Here is a 20,595-nt window from a genome sequence, read left to right on the forward strand (position 1 = left end):
GAGATAAAGCATTGGGAAATTAACGAAAAAGAAATATAAGAAACAAAACTAGACAACATATTTTAGAGATTATATTTGACCTACTTTTCTCAAAGCGAGCGCGACCGGAAATTGCCGATAGCAAGTCGGAAAAATAAAGAAAGCAGTATTTTTTGTTGATTTCTAAAGAATGCCAAGTCCATCGTCCCACCGTCGCCCTAATTTTCACTATGTTTGAATAGTACATTCGGTGTTTTCCACCTTCATAGATCTGTTTGCTCCGATTTTGATGCAAGATGTCGGAAGTCGACATCGCCGAGGAACTTCCGAACGGCGACGATTCCGCTTTCGAGGACCAGCAAAACACTTCGGAAGATCAGTCACAACAAACTTTGACAGTTCAGTCTGCAGATGCAATACCGAATTCGATCGCCATAACTACTGAACATGAAACCGTTTATGTTGCAACCCCACAAACTTTGTTGACAGCAGAACAATTTGCAGAACATAACAAAACAACACACATTGTTATTCATGATCAGGGGAATTTGGATTCTGGACTGAAATCCCCTACAACCCCTTTACCACCCCCTACCCCAGCAACACCACTGAGTAAAGAAAGGGGGTTGAAATACCAGTGGGATGAATCTGTTGATAATGATATTTTACCAGTGCGGTGTAAAAATACAAATGGAGAACTTTATAAAGCAAGATTTGGCTCTGGTAATTAATTTGAATAATATTGAAACTTATGGATCCTTAGTAACTAGGCCAAACAAATGCATGAAATTAAAGCGGCTAGCTGTGACCACTCAGAGGCATACAGAGCTTCTTGTTCCATTCGCCATAGCATTGTTACATTTATAAGAACTTACTTTTTTTGACACCAATTTTGTTAAACCTGTTTATTGGAATACTTTATTACTGCAGGGGTAAATTAGTATAAGTATAATACTGGCTGGTATCATCATGTGCGGGGGAATCTCGGGGAACTTAATTTGGGTAGCAAACGAGGCGAGTTTGCTATCAAATTACGTTCCCTGAGATTCTCCCAAGCATCATGATACTCGCTGGTAACACACGTGTATGTATTGTCTAACTGATTTATTGCATGATTAAAAACAGTAAACTGAACACATTTTTTAAATATCTTAAATTTAAAATATTTAAAAATATTTCCCCTCTTCAGCCTCCCTTAGAAACATTTCATAATAAACTCCCAACGGTCATATAAAAGCCAGAAGATGGCGCTGGTTTCATTATGCATGCTTCACATCAGAGAGCCCCTTTTCAAAATTTTAAATAACATACTGAATAAAAAGTTACAAAAATTGCATAAATACACATTAAAACATTCTTTATCAATCAGTTAATAAATTCTTGACAAATACAACATCCTTCATGATTGTCAGCACGGATTTAGAGCAAAGCAGAGCTGCAAAACACAACTTCTAACACTAATTTATGAGATTGCTTCATCCCTATCGGATACAAACGGATATGATAATCCTTGACTTCAGTAAGGCATTTGACCGAGTCCCTCACCAACGACTGCTGAGTAAAGTCCACCATTATGGCATTAGAGGTCAAACACATGAATGGATCTCCTCCTTTCTTCATGACAGGACCCAGAAGGTATTAGTTGATGGTCAGTGTTCAGATGAGGCCCCATTCGTCAGTGGTGTTCCCCAGGGATCGGTCCTAGGTCCACTTTTGTTCCTCATTTTCATCAATGACCTCCCTGAAGGACTACATTCCAGAACACGCCTTTTCGCAGATGACTGCATCCTATACCGACAGATCAAGTCTGAGCATGATCAGCAACTCCTACAAGAAGATCTGGACACATTGGCCAAGTGGGACTTTCATCCCCAGAAATGCAGTGTTATAAGAGTGACAAGGTCTCCATTGCAAGCACATTACATGCTAAAAGGTGAAGCATTGGCACTGGAGCGGACATCAAATTATCTCAGTGTCGAGTCTGACCTTTCATGGAAAAGCCAAGTCGACAGAGTATCTAAAAAGGCAACATACATGCTTGGCTTCCTTCGATGTAATCTACATAAGACCAGTCGGGAAACAAAGACACAAGCCTGCATCAGTCTTGTACATTCCACCCTCGAATATTGCTCGACTGTCTGGAACCCACACCAGAAAGTTTTGACAAGGAAGATAGAAATGGTACAACAGAGGGCTGCTCGCTTTACAACAAACCAGTACCATAACACCAGCAGTGTGTCCGATATGTTGGAAGAGCTCAAGTGGGAAAACTCTGGAATCACGTCGCTGCAAACATCAAGTCACTATGTTCTACAAGATAGTTCACCATCTTGTAGCCATAGACCATGAAGACTACCTTACACCAGCGAAGGTCCTGCCCAGATCCTCACACAGCAACAGATATCTACCATATCGAACATTAACTGACTGCTACAAGTACAGCTTTTTTCCCAGGAGTATCCATACATGGAACTCTCTGCCAGCAACAGTTGCTGAGGCCCCCTCTTTGGCATCATTTAAGAGAGGGCTATCAAACCTGACCTTCTAAGGGGACTCTGTCCAGCTACAAAGTAGCTCCAAATGAGGGAGTTGAGCTATGTCGACGGGGCTCCGCGCCCTGGTACCGCCACGGAAGTCGAACTGGTCATTTCCTGATGGTGTGAAAGTAGCTGGTCAACACTTTTCTACACTTGTCTCTATCTTTTTCTTAGCACCATACATCCTTAGACCGATCTACTTCTTACTTTATCTATCAGCTCTTCTATATACTTTCTCTTATCCTTGCGCATCGTCACAGAATTGTCAAGTCTGACAGTATGACGTACTAATGTAGATGTAGATGTTTAAAACAAAAAATTGTGAAGTAGAGTTTCAAAAAATAATTTAAACTAACTGCCAAAAATAGACACTAACGAGGTTATGAACCCAGGAGAAATAGAGAATGTAAACAATTTCCACGCAGCTAATTTTCTCAACAAACCTGATAAGCAGCAGGTTTCATGTATCAATGGAATTAACACCTAGAGCATATTTGTAAAGCTTTGCCAGAAACATAATTACACCAATTGATAAAGAATGTTTTAATGTGTATTTATGCAATTTTCTATAACTTTATATTCAGTAGTTTATTTAAAATTTTGAAAAAGGGCTCTCTGATCATGTGAGCATGCATAATTTATATAAAAACCTGCCCAGCGCCATCTTCTGGCTTTTATACGGTAGTAGGGGTTTATTATGAAATGTTTCTGAGAGTGGCTCAAGAGGGGAAATATTTTTAAATATTTTAAATTTAAGATATTAATTTAAAAATGTGTTCAGTTTACTGTTTTTAATCATGCGATAAATCAGTAAGACAATACACGTGTGTGTTACCAGCGAGTATCGTCATGCTTGGGAGAATCTCAGGGAACGTAATTTGATAGCAAAATCGTCTCTATGAGGCTCGTTTGCTACCCAAATTACGTTCCCTGAGATTTCCCAGCGCATGATGACACCAGCCGGTAACACACTTGTAAACGATGTATGTATTATCTAACTTAACTAATTGGGAGGGAACTGTGCCTTTTATCACTAATTGATAGGTCATCATCTTCTTTTAAAGGTGATCAGTCAGACTCACATTTGAGCAACATTTTATGGCATATTTCAGTTTTCATATATTCTATTAGAAATTTAACTAAGGAACAAAAAGACCCAATACATTAAGTTACATCCCTGCTCAAAATGTATATTTCATTACTTTTCATAAAATTTTGCAATTACCTCCCTTTAATAAAAAAGTATTCAAAAGTGGACTATTTGTTTAGATTTTCATATTATTTCTAGTTTTACAGTTGCATTTGATAAATATTTGGATATTTTAACAACCTGAAACAAAAGGCAAGTTTTAAAACAGCATTAAGCATCGGAATTTATCCATTTTTAATCAGTCTTGGTTGTGCAACTGAGATGGGCAAGGGAGCTAATTGCATTTCTAATGAATTTTAGCATAATATCTACTTGTAAAATGTTCATGCAAATCATTGATGAATTTAATACAATAGTGGTTAAAATGGCATTATGCGCATCTTACTGCACATAAATGTGTTTTTGGTGAATGTTTTGTAAAAGCAATTTTTGGTTGCTGTGTTAAACGATAATGCCGCATAAGTTTTTGAAGTTGATGCTTTAGAAATAAAGAAATCGGACTTATAAAATAAAAGTTCTTTTCTTCAATCTTCTGCTCAATGATCTCCCTTACCAATATGTAGAGATTTCTGAAGTTGAAGGGAAGCAACTCCTGCGTGCAGTTTGACTTTTCTTGTAAAGACTGCCCCAGTCAAAATAAGAAAAGTCATATTTGGAAAGTCATTATTTCGTACTGGTAACAGGAAGAGTTTGGTATATTGGATTAAAAGCTATAATTTCCTCCACCCTTTAAACACAAACATCTATTTCATTTGGACTTTTACTTGAAAAATGCACAGAATTCCACTTTAAATTTATATTATTCCTTAGGCAAATTAGATTTATTAATCCCCTGCCATGAGTGGTTGGGGGTTATAGGAATGGTCTCCATTCGTCCGTAACACTTTCGTGTCCGCTCCATATCTCCTAAACCCCTAGTAGGGTTTTCATGAAACTTTGGTCAAATGATCACCTCATCAAGACAATGTGCAGAACTCATGAGTCAGCTATGTCGGCTCAAGGTCACAATTTAGAGTCAAAGGTTTGAATCTTCCATTTTGTGTCCGCTCTGTATCTCCTAAACCCCTTGAAGGAATTTTAAGTTGGGTCAGATGGTCACCTCATCAAGACGATGTGCAGAACGCCATGCTGGCTCAAGGTCAAAGTCACAACTTAGGGTCAAAGGTTTGAGCCTTCCATTTTGTGTCCGCTCTGTTTCTCCTAAACCCCTTGAAGGATTTTCATGAAACTTGGGTCAAATGATCACCTCATCAAAATGAGTCAGATACATTGACTCAAGGTCAAGGTCACAACTCAGGGTCAAAGGTTTGAGCCTTCCATTTTGTGTCTGCTCTGTATCTCCTAATCCCCTTGAAGGATTCATATGAAACCTGGGTCAAATGATCACCTCATGAAGACGATGTGCAGAACTCATGAGTCAGCCATGCCGGCTCAATGTCAAGGTCACAACTTAGGATCAAAGGTTTGAGCCTTCCATTTTGTGTCTGCTCTGTATCTCCTAATCGCCTTGAAGGATTCATATGAAACCTGGGTCAAATGACAACCTCATCAAGATGATGTGCAGAACTCATGAGTCAGTCATGCTGGCTGAAGGTCAAGGTCACAACTTAGGATCAAGGATTTGAGCCTTCCATTTTGTGTCCACTCTGTATCTCCTAAACCCCTTGAAGGATTTTCATCAAACTTGGGTCAAATGATCACCTCATCAGGAACTCATGATTCAGCCATGTCAACTCTAAGTCAAGGTCACAACTCAAGGTCAAAGGTTTGAGCTCTGTATCTCCTAAACCCCTTGAAGGATTTTCATGAAACTTGGGTCAAATGATCACCTCATCAAGATGATGTGCAGAACTCATGAGTCAGCCATGCTGGCTCCAGGTCAAGGTCACAACTTAGGATCAAAGGTTTGAGCCTTCCATTTTGTGTCTGCTCTGTATCTCCTAATCCCCTTGAAGGATTCATATGAAACCTGGGTCAAATGACCACCTCATCAAGACGATGTGCAGAACTCATGAGTCAGTCATGCTGGCTGAAGGTCAAGGTCACAACTTAGGATCAAAGGTTTGAGCCTTCCATTTTGTGTCCACTCTGTATCTCATAAACCCCTTGAAGGATTTTCACGAAACTTGGGTCAGATGACCACCTCATCAACATGATATGCAGAATTTATGAGTAATTCATGGTAGTTCAAGGTCAAGGTCACAGCTCAAGGTCAAAGGCTTACCCTTTCACTATCCATAACAGTGGCGGGGGATTTAGCCATTTTTCAGACTGCCTTGTTAAATTTATACTTGTATGCTAAAATAATGCTATCTTGGTTGGGCAACCAGGATAGGAAAATCAAATTTTAAAAATACTTCAAGTGAAAATCTGTCATGTATTAAGAACTCAGTAACCACAAAATTTATAAGTTGTTGAAGTTCTGAACAAATCCATTAGTTGTCAAAATCTGATTAACCACCTTTACAGCATAAAAAAACAACTTTCATTTGACTGTTCAAAATGTAACTTCCCTTGAATATTTTCATTCATTAAAATCTGCATTATGATTCTGTGTAATTTTCCCCCTACATTTTGAAGGTGGTCGAGGAAAGTGTATCAAAAGTGGCGATCAGTGGTATACACCAAATGAGTTTGAGACATTTTCTGGGCGAGCAAGTAGTAAGGACTGGAAGAGAAGTATCAGATATGGAGGTCGCACCTTACAGTGCTTGTTAGAGGATGGATTATTACAGGCTCATGCAACATCATGTACATGTGCAGCATGCTGTGATGATGAAAATGTGGTAAGTGTAATTAATACTGGCTTTAAGTTAAGTTTAGTAGGAAGTTATGGTACAAATTTGGCCACAATATTGTATTAAAATTGAATACTGTATATTAATGCTCAAATTTTAATGTAAATATTGGTTACAGTCCAAATGTACACGACTGAAGAATATTTGAAGAAAATTTAAAATTATCAAACATTTTTATTCATTTCAAAACATTAGTATTATAGTTTATTGTACAATGGCACACATGAATACTATATGTTCAGGAAGATGATGCTGTTTAACCTTTAGCCTGCTGGCGGCAAGTGGTTTTGCCTTTGTGACCAGTGCAAACCAAGATCAGCCTGCACTATTCGCTATTAAGTCAGTCAGTTTTCAGTGAACACTCCTTTGAATAAGAAGTGGTACTGCCCAAATTGAATGATGGACCGGTCCATACTAGGAATTTAGCAAGGTAAAGGTTAAAGACCCTACTTTGCTGGTTCTGAAAATTTGAACAGCTAAAGGTTAACCATGAAAATCTTACATAATTATATACATTTTTCCAGACAGGGCCAATACGGTTATTTACACCATATAAGAGAAGAAAGCCAAATCTGGAGCCAGGAACACCCACTCCGAGACCAAAGAAGATGAAGCATATGGACTCACCAAATCGATTACAAAATGGTACCCTCTACACTTGAGAATCTATTTAAAATTTTTGTTCATGAACTGCATTCAAATAAGCTTCCTATCAGAGAAATTTCAAAGTTCATTGAAAAAATTGCTGGTATTAAGTACAGATATCTGGCAGTATGTTTGCAAGCAAAGTAGTTTACATTTCACCTCACAAATTTTTAAGCAAACAAAGAGACTAAGCTATGAAGAACATAAAATATGGAAGTAAATCGGACTTGACAAAAGTTTCCAGATCCCAGTCAAATCAGTTTATTTCATGTAATGCTATAATACATAAATTATCTTGTGTTTATGTTTTTGCATTAGTTTTTATTGTGTGAACGGTAAGTGAATATGATGTGTATATATATCAGCAGGGGATGGCAATGGTATGGGAGCATCTCAGTCTTTTGCTCATCCTGTGAGAATGGCCACCGCTTCACTGAATGGTGAAACTGTTCACATCCTTACATCAGATCCACTCTCTGGAGGTAATTTTTATTTTTCAAAATTTATATACATTTACTGTTATGAAGTAGATGACCCCTTTTGATTTTGGAGTCACTTGATCAAAGGTCAAGGTCACAGCGACTAGAATTCTTCACACTTCATTTCCAATCAATAATTGGAGAACCATTTGACCTAGAACCTTCAAACTTTATAGGGTGATACCCTGATAGAACTTAGAAGTAGATGACACCTATTGATTTTGGGGTCACTTGATCAAACGTCTAGGTCACAGGGGCCAGAATCCTTCACACTTCATTTCCGATCAATAATTGGAGAACCATTTGACCTAGAACCTTCAAACTTCATAGGGTGATAGCCTGAAGGGACTTAAGGAGTAGATGACACCTATTGATTTTGGGGTCACTCAATTAAATGTCAAGGTCACAGGGGCCAGAACATTGAAACTTCATGGGATGATTGGACATGCCAACTTGCCAAGTAGATTATCCCTATTGCATTTCAGTCATTATGCCAACCCTCGGTGTCTCTTTGATTTTGCCTCCTGTCCTCTATTGACCTCTTGCCTACTTTAGGGGAGACAAGAGCTTTCCTAGAAAAGCATCTTCTAGTATGATTTATTTTTAGCTCACCTGAGCCGCAGGCTCAAGGTGAGCTTTTGTGACCGCTCGATGTCCATCGTGTATCATCAATTTCTAAAAAAAATCTTCTTCTTCAAAACCGCTGGGCAGATTTACACCAAACTTCACAGGAATGATCCTTGGGTGGTCCCTTTTCAAAATTGCCCAAGAATTGAAATCCATGCAGAACTTTGGTTGCCATGGCAACCAAAAGGAAAATCTTTAAAAATCTTCTTGTCAGAAATTGTCAGCCGGATTTCAAAAATACTTTGTAGAAATTATCTCTAGGTGAACCTCTACCAAAATTGCCTAAGCCGTTCTGTTTGAGTAAAAAACATGGCCACCAAGGGGCGGGGCTTATTTTCCCTATATGGCTATACTGTAAATTTCAAAAACCCTGGGTAGATTTACACTAAACTTCACAGGAATTATCCTTGGGTGGTCCCTTATCAAAATTGCCCAAAGAATTAAAATCCATTTAGAACTGTGGTTGCCACAGCAACCGAAAGGAAAATCTTTAAAAATCTTCATGTCAGAAACTGTTTGACGGATTTCAAAAATATTTTGTAGAAATGATCTCTAGGTGACCCTCTACCAAACTTGCTTAAGCCGTTCTACTTTGGTAAAAAAAAAAACATGGCTGTCAAGGGGAGGGGCTTATTTTCCTTATATGGTTATATTGTAAATTTCAAAAATCTTTTTCTCTGAAACCTGAAGACATAGAGCTTATATTAGATATTTGGTATATGGCATTGTCTAGTGGACTTTTACCAAGATTGTTCAAGTTATGATCCCAGGGCCAATATTGGCTCCGCCCCATGGTCCCTTGAATTTACTATAGAAAAAGCATAAAAAATTGTTCTTCTTTTAAACTGAGAGGCACACAGCTTAGATATTTTACATGTGGCATTGTGTAGTGGTCCTTTACTAAGATTGTTCAAATCATGACCCAGGGTCCATTAAAAGGCCCGCCCTGGGGTCACTTAGTTTTTATATGTGTTATATAGAAAAAAAATACTTAAAAAGTTATCTGATCATATTTCCTAGACTGTTTAATTATAATTACCTGATGACCCCCAAGTAATTAGAGTCACTTGACTGTGACCTTGACCTACTGACATGCTTTCTTGTTTTTTAAGATACAGCCTTGAAATTTTGATGACATATACAGTTTTGCACACCGATCTTAAAACTGCCTTTCAGTGACCATGAATGTGACCTACTAACCTACTTTCGTAATATTTTAGCATCAGTTTGACATTTGAAACATGTTCACACAACTGGGAAAAGATTTCAGTGCTAACTTATATTTGACTTTCTTACCTGATCTCTTACACTTGTCCATGTAGCTCGAACTACGCAGGTGAGCGATCCAGGGTCATCATTGTTGTAAAGATAGTGATTTTGTGTAAATTGAACAATGTTACCAATTCAGCTAACATGATTTGTCAGGAAGTATCCAGAAGACTGTTTTAATAAGAAATGTAGTGGAGTTAGAGAGAATTTAAGTGATTACATAATTATGTTACCTGTGTATTACAGAAACTGTGATGGTTGCTCCAGTACCAGTGAGTGGTCAGGTTAGTCCAGGTGGTAAAAGTATCACTATAAACATGGACATGCCAGAACAGAAACAATGGTGGCAGCTGGAAGAGGTATGATTGCTTACTCAACACATTGAAATACAGCTCCTTCAAGCATCAGGGCTAACTCAAGCAATTTGTTTGGTCCCGAGCCATTTTCTGTTTGGATTGCTCTAAACCCTGGATAATTCAGACATTATGACTTTATGACTGAGTGATTGCTATATTACTAGATTTACTGAAATTTGACTTTTTTTCCACTCTGCTTTGGCTTACAGCCTTCTTTAGGTGAAATATGAAGATACATCATGGATATCACACTTAAGCTGTAAAGCTATATTGCCATTATCACTGTACATCAGGGCTCCGGAAATTTTGATAACTCAATCGGTCCGACATCGGCGCTACCCCACCCACCGCATTCCAAATATTACATATTTTGTAAAACATGATAGGGTAAAGAAATAAGCATGTCATGCATAAAAACTGAGTTACCAGTCACCGCGCGTTACCATACAATGAAGACAGTTATTCAGTGTTATGTGTGATCGTTACTTTGTTTAAATTTCGATGTTTTTCCGAGATATACGAGGCATTGACACCGTGTGCGTTACTAGTCTAAAAACCAACGCACGTGACTTCGATACCGTATACACGGCCGATACTTTGTGATGTTTCCTCATTTTTTGACGGAATTCTATAAAATACAATGCGTCAAAGTGAGTTACACGACACATATTCTCTGCTAAACAGCCTCAGTATTTAAAGAATACTCTGCCGCGGACCGAATGTGTACATTATTTGAACGCTGAGATCGAATTTCCCGCATGTATAGTACCAAAACGTCACGCGGGTTGGCCACGGATATTTCATTTCAGACCGATTGACACGTTTATTGATTATCTGAAGGTGCGACCAAGAATTTCCTACTTTGCAGGTGATCGTGTATTGAGATATCAGACCGAAAATTATACTTTTCTCCATTTTTACGGGACCGATTTTTTTCGTTTTTTCACTTCACGAATCGGTCTGAAAAGTCAAAAATTGGTCCAAAACCGACAAACCGGCAAATTTCCGAAGCCCTGCTGTACATTGATCATAGAATTTTCAATCAGATATTGATCTAGTGTCAATATTTACTGGTATACGAGTTGTAATATTTAGTACTTATCATGTTAGAATTGAAACTTGCATTCACTAATACATTTAATCGGAAAATTAAAGAACAGTTAATTTCTTGTAGTAATAGCAAAAACTGTGGTGTGAAAGAAAAACCTAAACTGATTTGTCAGATGTAATAAGAATTATGATTTGATTCAAATTATTGATTATAAAAGATAGTTTGATACTATCCATAGGGTATATCCTAATTATTGCAATTGTTTTATACATTTGAAGATGGCGAACAGTTTAATCCAGCAAGCACAACAGTTTAAAATGATGGTAGATCAGGTGAAACAACAGTCAGTGGCATACAAGGAGGCAGCAGTTCAACAAGTAAGACAACAAATGGAAAAGGTATCATCACACATAGCATAGAAGAACAATCATTACATATAGCATAGAAGGACAGTTGTTTCCATAGCAACATTTATTACACATAGCACTGGAGAACAATCATTCAAATGCAAAAGAACGGTCCAGTGCACCTCATTATTACTGCTTCAAAAGATGCAAGTTGGGAAGCTATCAGACTGCCATTCCTTTTATGCTTTTCTGTGCTTTTTAACTAGACTAAGAAGTATGGATGGCTGCCCTACTCGACCAGGCATCGACTTCCTTCATCATCTGCACCTTGGTTAAAGTTTGGAGGCACTTTCACTCGATCTCTATTATTACCAAATGAATTTGATTCAAACTTACAGTAGTTGTTCCACATCATCATGCACATCATATGACACAAAGGTCACCATTAATTCATGAATTATGCCCCCCTTTTTACTTAGAATTTCCCCACCAGCTTAGCTCAGTAGGGAGTGCGCAGATCTACGGATCGTGGGGTCGTGAGTTCGATCCCCGGGTGAGGTGTATGTTCTCCGTGACGATTTGATTAAAGACATGTCTGAAATCATCTGACCTCCACCTCTGATTCATGTGTGGAAGTTGGCAGTTACTTGCGGAGAACAGGTTTGTACTGGTACAGAATCCAGGAACACTGGTTAGGTTAACTGCTGACCATTACTTAACTGAAATACTGTTGGAAAACAGTGTTAAACCGAAAACAAACAAATACTTCAGGACAGCATATCTCTGTTGTTACTAAATGGAGTTGATACAAACTTAAAATGGTTCCACATCATCCGCACCATATAACACAAGGTCCATAATGCTGGCACCAGTATGTTATGAGTTATGCCCCATTGTTATTCTGTCATTGACTTCAAATTGCCCCTCACCGATGTTGGTCCAAGCCTCACTTGGGTCATTGAATTTTGCATGTGAGGAAGCCATCCAGCTGGCTTACGGAAGGTTGGTGGTTCTACCCAGGTGCCTGCTTATGATGAAATAATTCATGGAGGGGTACCTGGGGTCTTCCTCCACCATCAAAGCTGGAAAGTCGCCATATGACCTATAATTGTGTCAGTGCGACGTTAGACCCAACAAAATCCTTGTTATTCAACATTTTTAGTCACATGATATGACAAATGGTGCATTACTCTTGCAGACATTTTCCATGAATTATGTCCCGTTTATACTTATTTAATGTTTTGATACACTTTATCTTCATCTCTGTTATTACTTAATACATATGTCACAGGCTTATCTTTATCTCTTTTATTACTTAATACTTTTGACACAGACTTATGCTATTTCCAATATCTTCATCCAAATTGGAGTCATTAAACACTCCAATAACAGCTCCAGTTTCCTCAGATGTGCAAAATCCAGCATCGAAATAGTCGAGTGTGCTGTCTCCTGTGACAGCTCTTGTTCAACTTTCACCTATCGGTCTGGAAAGTTTCTGACATGTCCGTGGCCTTGCATGTTTCTGATGAAAAAATTGCACCATATCTAGCAGTAATTAAATGTATAGTGTCATTAGTTATTTTGTATGAAATGGTTGTTTTTATGCCCCCGGCATCTACTGATGCGGGAGGCATATAGTGATTGTCCTGTCCGTCCGTACGTATGAGGTTAACCAAATGGGACCGTTTCGTCTAGCATCAATACCCCTTACTAGAATGACTTGATACTAATGCAGATGTAACCTGTGACCATTCCTCATATTCAGACCTCTGTTTGACCTTGACCTCATTTTGGACTTAGGTTGCTTTATATGGGCCATCTCTTGGTTAATAACCAAATGGGACCGTTTCGTCTAGCATCAATACCGCTTACAAGAATGCATTGATACTAATACAGATGTAACCTGTGACCATTCCTCATCTTCAAACATCACTTGACCTCAGTTTGACCTTGACCTTGACCTCATTTTGGACTTAGTTTGCTTTGTATCGACAAGGATGCCACCGGGGGCATCAAGCGTTTATTGAACGCAGCTCCTTGTTAGCCCACCATCATTGGATGGTGGGCTATTCAAATCACTCTGCGTCCGTGGTCCTTCCGTCCGTCCGTCCGTTAACAATTTCTCGTTATCACATCTCCTCAGAAACTACCAGGGGGATTTTGGCCAAACTTTGTCAGAATGATGTATTGGTACCCTAGTTGTGTCCCCCTGAAAATCAGACTGGTTCAACAATTTTTTAATGAATTATGGCTCTTTGTTTATTTCTATAATTTACATAGATTTATATAGGGAAAAACTTTGAAAATCTTCTTGTCCAAAACCACAGAGCCTAGGGCTTTGATATTTGGTATGAAGCATCATCTAGTAGTCCTCTACCAAGATGATTCAAATTATTTCCCTGGGGTCTAATATGGCCCCGCCCTGGGGGTCACTTGGTTAATATAGACTTATATAGGGAAAAACTTTGAAAAACCTCTTGTTCAAAACCACAGGGCCTAGGGCTTTGATATTTTGTATGTGACATCATCTAGTGGTCTTCTACTAAGATTGTTCAAATTATCCCCCTAGGGTTAAATATGGCCCCGCCCTGGGGGTCACATGGTTTACATAGACTTTTATAGGGAAAAACTTTGAAAATCTTCTTGTCCAAACCACAAAGCCTAGAGCTTTGGCATTTGTATTGTAGCATCATCTAGTGGTTCTCTACCAAGTTTTTTTCAAATTATCCCCCAAGGGTCAAATATGGCCCCGCCCTGGGGGTCACTTGGATCATATAGACTCATATAGGGAAAAGTTTTTAAAATCTTCTTGTCAATAACCTACAACATTCAAATTTGGACCACATGTATGGTTTTGAGTGGCAAGATGAACCTTGACATGAGTTGACCTTGATTTTGACCTAGTGACCTACTTTCGCATTTCTGTAGCTACAGCCTTCAATTTGGACCACATGCATAGTTTTGTGCACTGAAAAGAACTTTGACCTTGACATTGACCTAGTGACCTACTTTCACATTTTTTAAGGTACAGGCTTCAAATTTGGACTACATGCATGGTTTCGTGTTCCCAAATGAAATTTGACCTTGATTTTGACCTAGTGACCTACTTTCACATTTCTCAAGCTACAAGCCTTCAAATTTGGACCACATGCATAGTTTTGTGTACCAAAACAAACTTTGACCTTTACATTGACCTAGTGACCTACTTTCACATTTTTGAAGGTACAGGCTTCAAATTTGGACCACATGCATAGTTCTGTGTCGAAATAAAATTTGACCTTGATTTTGACCTAGTGACCTACTTTCACATTTCTTGAGCTACAGCCTTCAAATTTGGACCACTTGCATAGTTTTGTGTACCGAAATGAACTTTGACCTTAAGATTGACCCAGTGACCTACTGCCACATTTCTGTAGCTACAGGCTTCAAATTTAGACCACATGCATAGGATTGTGTACGGAAACAAACTTTGACCTTGACATTGACCTAGTGATCTACTTTCACATTTTTTAAGCTACAGCCTTCAAATTTGGACCACTTGCATAGTTTTGTGTACCAAAATAAACTTTGACCTTAAGATTGACCTAGTGACCTACTTTCAAATTTCTCAAACTACAGCTTTCAAACTTGATGCACATGCATAGTTTTTGTGTACAAAGAACTTTGTCCTTGAAATTGATCTAGTGACCTACTTTCACATTTCTCAAGCTTCAGCTTTCGAATTTGGACCACATGCACAGTGTTGTGTACGGAAATGAAATTTGACCTTGAGCTAGTCAGTAAGTCTTGAAATTTAGAACACTCAAAAATGGCACATTGGTGGGCGCCAAGATCACTCTGTGATCTCTTGTTTTCCTTTAAAATGCCTAAAAAGTACTGTTTTGCGCTTGAAGAAGTATTTTTTCAAAGAGAGTAGAAGTAAAACGGGATGTTTACATTGTTCATAAAAGTAAAATGAAGTTTATGAAATTTTGATATTATGATATTTTAGATGTTAAATCAAGCAAAAGCAGAAGCTGCTATGCAGATACAGAGAGCTGTAATGGAGGAGAGAAATAAGAAAGACATTGCCATACAACAGGCAATTGCCCAGACTCGTGCTGAGATGGGAGATAAAGGTGAGGGAGGCATCACCGTGGTAACATACGAGGGTTGGACGGGACAGGCACAACAGGGTCAGATGCCAGGTATCATGGTTGCCACTGAGACAGATGAAGTTAAACAGTGAATAAACTCATTTTCATAAAAAATGTGAAATCCATAAAAGCTTAGTAAAAGGGAAAAGTGACTTATTGTAACATTTAGTGTTAGCAAAAGGTCTTTTTAAGATCACACTGTGAACATTAATATACAGTTCAACAAAGCAGCACATAATTATTCACAAGTCCTAGATTCATTTCAGTTTTGGCTAATATTGGTTGTTATTGATTTGCTGATTTATAGGTATTTCATAAAAACAATGCTATTAAGTACCGACATTGGTAATGGTAGCAGATTTGATCAGCTGTTTTTAAACCTCAGTTGAATTTGTACAGATGTAAATTGTATATATAGACTGTAAATTATTGCTTTTATTTTTAGCTCGACAATTTAAAGAAGTTGAGTTATTGCACTTAAACCATGCATTGCAGTTGGTTTTTGTTTTTGTATGTTAGCTGATATCTCAGTTTTCAGTGACCACTTTTGCTTAATACACTTGTTCACTGTGATGATCTAACTTGCAGTGCACAGGTCCCAAAGCTTTATTTCACAGAGTTATGCCAGACTCGTCAAACCTCCCAGCATTGTCATTCAGCATGTGATGTTGTGCACCTGGTGTTTTGATTGGGATTTCACACGACAAGACCAGAGTCATGGTCCTTGACTTAGTAAAAAAATATGCATAAAAAGGGCCCAACAGTTAGTTTTGCATGAATCTCAAAAGTATTTGCCAATTTGACTTAGTATTATGAAACATAATAGGAATATTATTCTACATTTGAAGTTGTGCATCTGGAGTTTTGTTGAGATTTCACTCAGCCAGACCAGAGTTATGGCCCATGACTTAGTAAAAAATATGTATAAAAGGGCATAAAAATTTGTGTTGCATGTATCTGGGAAGGTACTTGGCCTTAGGTCATGAACATAACCGGAGTATTATATAGCATGTGAAGTTGTGCATCTTTGGTTTTGTTTGGGATTTCTATTGGTTAGACCAGAGTTCAGACCCTTGATTTAGTAAAACATTTGCATAAAGGGCATACAAGTTTGTATTGCATGTACCTCAAAAAGAATTTGACTTATAGTCATAAAATATTAGAAGATTGTTATATAGCATAATAGGAATATTATTCTGCATTTGAAGTTGTGCAACTGGTGTTCTGTTTGGCATTTCACTCAGCAAGACTAGAGTTAAAGTCCTTGACTTAGTGAAAAAGACACATGAAGTGCTTAAACGTTTGTGTGAGAAATATTAAAGGGTCATGAAACCATGTAGGAATATTATTCAGCATGTGTTTTGGAGTTCTTCAGGAGTTATGTTCCTTGACCTAGTCAAAAATATGCACCAAGGGCATAAAAGTTTGTGTCCCATGTATCTCGAAAATGAGAGCCATAAAACATTAGATTGTGATATAGCATGTGAATTTGTGCACCTGGTGTTCTGTTTTGGCATTTCAACAGTTATAATGGTCCTTGACATAGTGGAAAATAGACATAAATTGTTTAAAAGTTTGTGTTGAATATATACATTTGGTTTATTTAGAATTTTTATGCCCCCTTCAAAGAATAAGGGGATGTATTGATTTGTTCAATCAGTCATTTGACCATTTTGGTTTCCCGTCAGTAACTAGAGAGAACTTGGGCCTACAGTGGTCAAACTTCATAGGATGATTTCTGTGGTCAGTAGATGATCCCCGTCATTTTAGGGGTCAAAGGTCAAGGCCATAATGACAATTGGACTGAAACTAGTTTCCACACCATAAGTAAAGAATACTATAGTCAAACTTCATGGGATGTTTGCCTGTTGTCAGTAGATGACCCTTATTATTTTGGGGATCGGTAAGGCTAAGGTCACAATGACCTCGAGACTGAAAATGGTTTCTGCACAGTAGCAGTGAATGCTTGGGCCTACATCGGTCAATCTTCATAGGATAATTGCCTGTGGTCAATAGATGACCCCTATTGTTTTAGGGGTCAGTAGGATAAAGGTCAAGGTAAAAGAGACAGATTATGCTCCTTTTTTTGACTTAGAAATTTCTGCTTAAGTTTTTATATGTAAGCTGGTATCTTCCAACCTTTTTATGTGAAAATGGATTTAAACTTAACACGTTTCTTTCATGTGGTGATCAGACATTCAGTGCACTATAACTCAGTTTAGCTTATTACAAAGTGATGCCCAATTTTCAACACAGCAAGTATTTGTAAGGTATTAAACATCATCAGAATGGAAAGTTCTGCGACTCTAACTTACATTTAAACAAAATTTATCCCCCATTTATACTTGTTTATGTCATTGTATGTAATTTTCTTATGTAACAAAGTATTTGAATAGTTAAAGGTCCATTACTAAGGGAAAGTGAGTAAGCAATTCTTTTCATAGCTAGTGCATAGACTTCTGCAAGACACTAAATAATGAAGATTGGCAGGTCAAAATTTACAGAAGGTCTTTGGAACTCAAAGAAATGTATGTGTATTCTGTTGAAATTTCAATGAATCGACAGAAAGACCCCCCAGGTCTTTTTAACTTTCTTCATACTTCATAGAAAAATAATTGTACATATACTGCGATTTATTTCGAATTTCTGCATACCAACTTTCATTTTCCAATAAAATGAAATAGTTTCTGTGCTTTTTAAAAGAAATTAAAATGTTCACTTTCCTTAGTATTGGACCTTTAAACATTGCTTTTCAAACACACTGTTTATCATTTGCTGGTGTTACTGTATTTAACCATTTTAATGAGGTATCAAAGGCAACTGATGGTGCATTTGTCTCACAGTGTAGAGAACAAGTATTTTTTACTCTCAGCCAGGGGAACAAGTATTTTTTTTCAAATATGTTAAAAATGTTAATTTTAGATGAAAATAAAATAATTTTTATTATGTGGATAATCATTCTTTATGGATTGTACAGGCAGTACATTCTTCATGAATAAATGTAGAAAAGTTTTGAAAATGTCTGGCATGTAATTGATTGAAAAAAGTAGGGTAAAGTCTATGATATACATCATTCTACAGGTCTCAAGGGGTGATCCATGTAGTAGGAACTTTTAGAATAACTTTCATTTTATAGTAAAAAAAAAACCTCTGATTTTTCCATGTTAATTTCTGGCCAGTGAAATTCCCTCCCCCCACAAAAAAAACAAAACAACAAACAAACAAAGAACTGTGCATGTTACTACAGTTTGGTATTCTTTTGCTATTTGTTTTGGGTTTAGCACCATTTTCAGCAGTATTTCAGCCACGTAACCCCCGACAGCTAACCGAACCAGTGTTCCTGGACTCTGTACTAACTTATCTCCTCAAATGGAGGATGAAATGACCGAACACAATGTCAAATTATCGCCAAGGAAATAAAATTACAACCCTTCATACATCTGCCCTCTCCCTGTTGAGCCGAGTGGGCCAGCCAGTAACTGTAAGATATTCTTTTGTTTTTGTTTGGTTTAATGTCGCACCGACACAATTATAGGTCATATGGTGATTTTCCAGCTTTGATGGTGGAGGAAGACCACAGGTGCCCCTCCTTGCATTATTTCATCACAAGTGGGCACCTGGGTAGGACCACTGACCTTCCGTAAGCCAGCTGGATGGCTTCCTCACATGAAGAATTCAACGCCACCAGTGAGTCGGTGAAGGGCAAGTGATTTGAAATTAGTGACCTTAACCACATGGCCATGGAGGACCCTAGTAAGGTATTCTTAAAGTATCATAAATATTCTGAAGTACCATAAACTGTTTAACAACCAGTGGCAGATGGCAGAATTATTCTAGAATTACTACTACTTGTACAAATCAAGAAAAAGTGGTTAACCTATTTACAGCTGTAAATGAAAAAAAAAAAACACAAGGATATTAGCTAAGAAGAATAATCATTAGTATTTAGAGACAGTGTTTGGTCACTACCTTCCCCCACTTTGGTTTCTAAATGCTGAAAGCAGATTTGGTAATACCGGTAGGTTCTTGTCTGCAGTACACTTCTCGCTGTTTGATCAATATATGCTTGTTCTTCTCATCCTGCCTGTGGTAGAGTTCTCGGGATATTGAAAGTCTGAATGATCATTTCTCTGCCTGATTACTGTAGTTGTATATGAAGGAGCTATCAACAGAGATAAGTAGCAATTATTTGTATTGACTGTTGGTAAGACCTCATGTCCAGCTTAACCTTTACTCTGAAAATTTATTTACTGAATAGCGAACAGTGCGGACCATGATAAGTGCAGGCTGATCTAGGTTTGCACTGGTCACAGAGGCAGAATCACTTGCCGCCAGCAGGCTAAAGGTTAATCTTATAAAAGCATTCCCATATGTGATTGTTGTACATGTCAAAATGTGGTGTTGTGTTAAATATTCATTTGTGTAGATTCTGGATATAAAATTACGATATCATCTCCATTATTGTCAAACATCAAAAGTAATTCTAATGTCTCTGTCATTAATGTCTAACACTTTTTAGTCATTGCCTCATTTAGAAATTAATGATGATACACATAATAAATGATCTGTGAAGTACATATTAGTTTACCACAGCTTTATTTTTTAGTACAAACTGAAAATATGTGGTAGAAGTGTAGAAAAGAAATGAAACCAGAACTTATGTTTTAAATTAGTTAGATTTAAATCATCATTCTTTATGTACATTTTGTATTCAGTTTTATTTGCATGCATACTTGGTTGTACATACATCATTGACAGACCATAAAGGTAAACCTGTATGATGAAATTAAACACAAAAATGAATAAAATATCAAATAATGAAGCGAGTTATATTAATTTCTTTGCAAAAGATTGTGGTTAAGACAGTACAGTCCTTCTTTTCAAAGACCCTTTTTGGGAGCGCAGAAATGCTATATTCTGAAGGTGTTTTTCATTCATGGGTTAACATACTGTTAGACTGAAAATACAGCTAGTTGTCTTTTAACTGAAGAGTTGATAGAAAAGTTTGATCTTGCTTAGAGCACTCGTTTCCTATATAAAGTGAATGGTACTATGACAATTTGCAATTATGCAGGGAGTGACGACTGGAACTACCGTTTGGAATTCAGACAAACTTGGCTGGTAGCAGGAACTTGTATTTGGTTTAAAGATTTGGCTCAATGTAGTTCTGCAAGTTTGAAAATCTGGAAGACATAGTGTAACATTATTTGTAGAAACTACA

The 20,595-nt window shown here is 37.6% G+C and overlaps 1 protein-coding gene across 3 annotated transcripts; it reads left to right on the top strand.

Moving 5' to 3' along the window:
* The first annotated feature begins 94 nt into the window (after positions 1 to 94).
* LOC123551921 (deformed epidermal autoregulatory factor 1 homolog) lies at positions 95 to 20,196 on the top strand. 3 transcript variants are annotated; one of them, XM_045341222.2, is made up of 7 exons: positions 95 to 702; positions 6,247 to 6,452; positions 6,989 to 7,109; positions 7,475 to 7,591; positions 9,731 to 9,843; positions 11,170 to 11,289; positions 15,230 to 20,196. In XM_045341222.2, exons 1-7 carry the CDS (start codon positions 276 to 278, stop codon positions 15,464 to 15,466), a joined length of 1,341 nt encoding a protein of 446 aa, XP_045197157.1. In that variant the 5' UTR covers positions 95 to 275; the 3' UTR covers positions 15,467 to 20,196. The 3 variants fall into 3 exon arrangements, with proteins under 3 accessions (XP_045197157.1, XP_045197160.1, XP_045197159.1); XM_045341225.2 differs by having other exon boundaries at positions 11,170 to 11,268; XM_045341224.2 differs by having other exon boundaries at positions 7,478 to 7,591.
* The last annotated feature ends 399 nt before the right edge of the window (positions 20,197 to 20,595 follow it).

The sequence above is a fragment of the Mercenaria mercenaria genome, chromosome 4 (assembly GCF_021730395.1).
Source record: "Mercenaria mercenaria strain notata chromosome 4, MADL_Memer_1, whole genome shotgun sequence".
Taxonomy (NCBI): Eukaryota; Metazoa; Mollusca; class Bivalvia; order Venerida; family Veneridae; genus Mercenaria; species Mercenaria mercenaria.

Coding starts and splice junctions, on each gene's coding strand:
- LOC123551921 (XM_045341222.2), top strand. CDS start 276: ATGTCGGAAGTCGACATCGCCGAGGAACTTCCGAACGGCGACGATTCC. Junction 6,453..6,988: donor GCTGTGATGATGAAAATGTG/GTAAGTGTAATT, acceptor ACATTTTTCCAG/ACAGGGCCAATACGGTTATT. Junction 7,110..7,474: donor ACCAAATCGATTACAAAATG/GTACCCTCTACA, acceptor TATATATATCAG/CAGGGGATGGCAATGGTATG.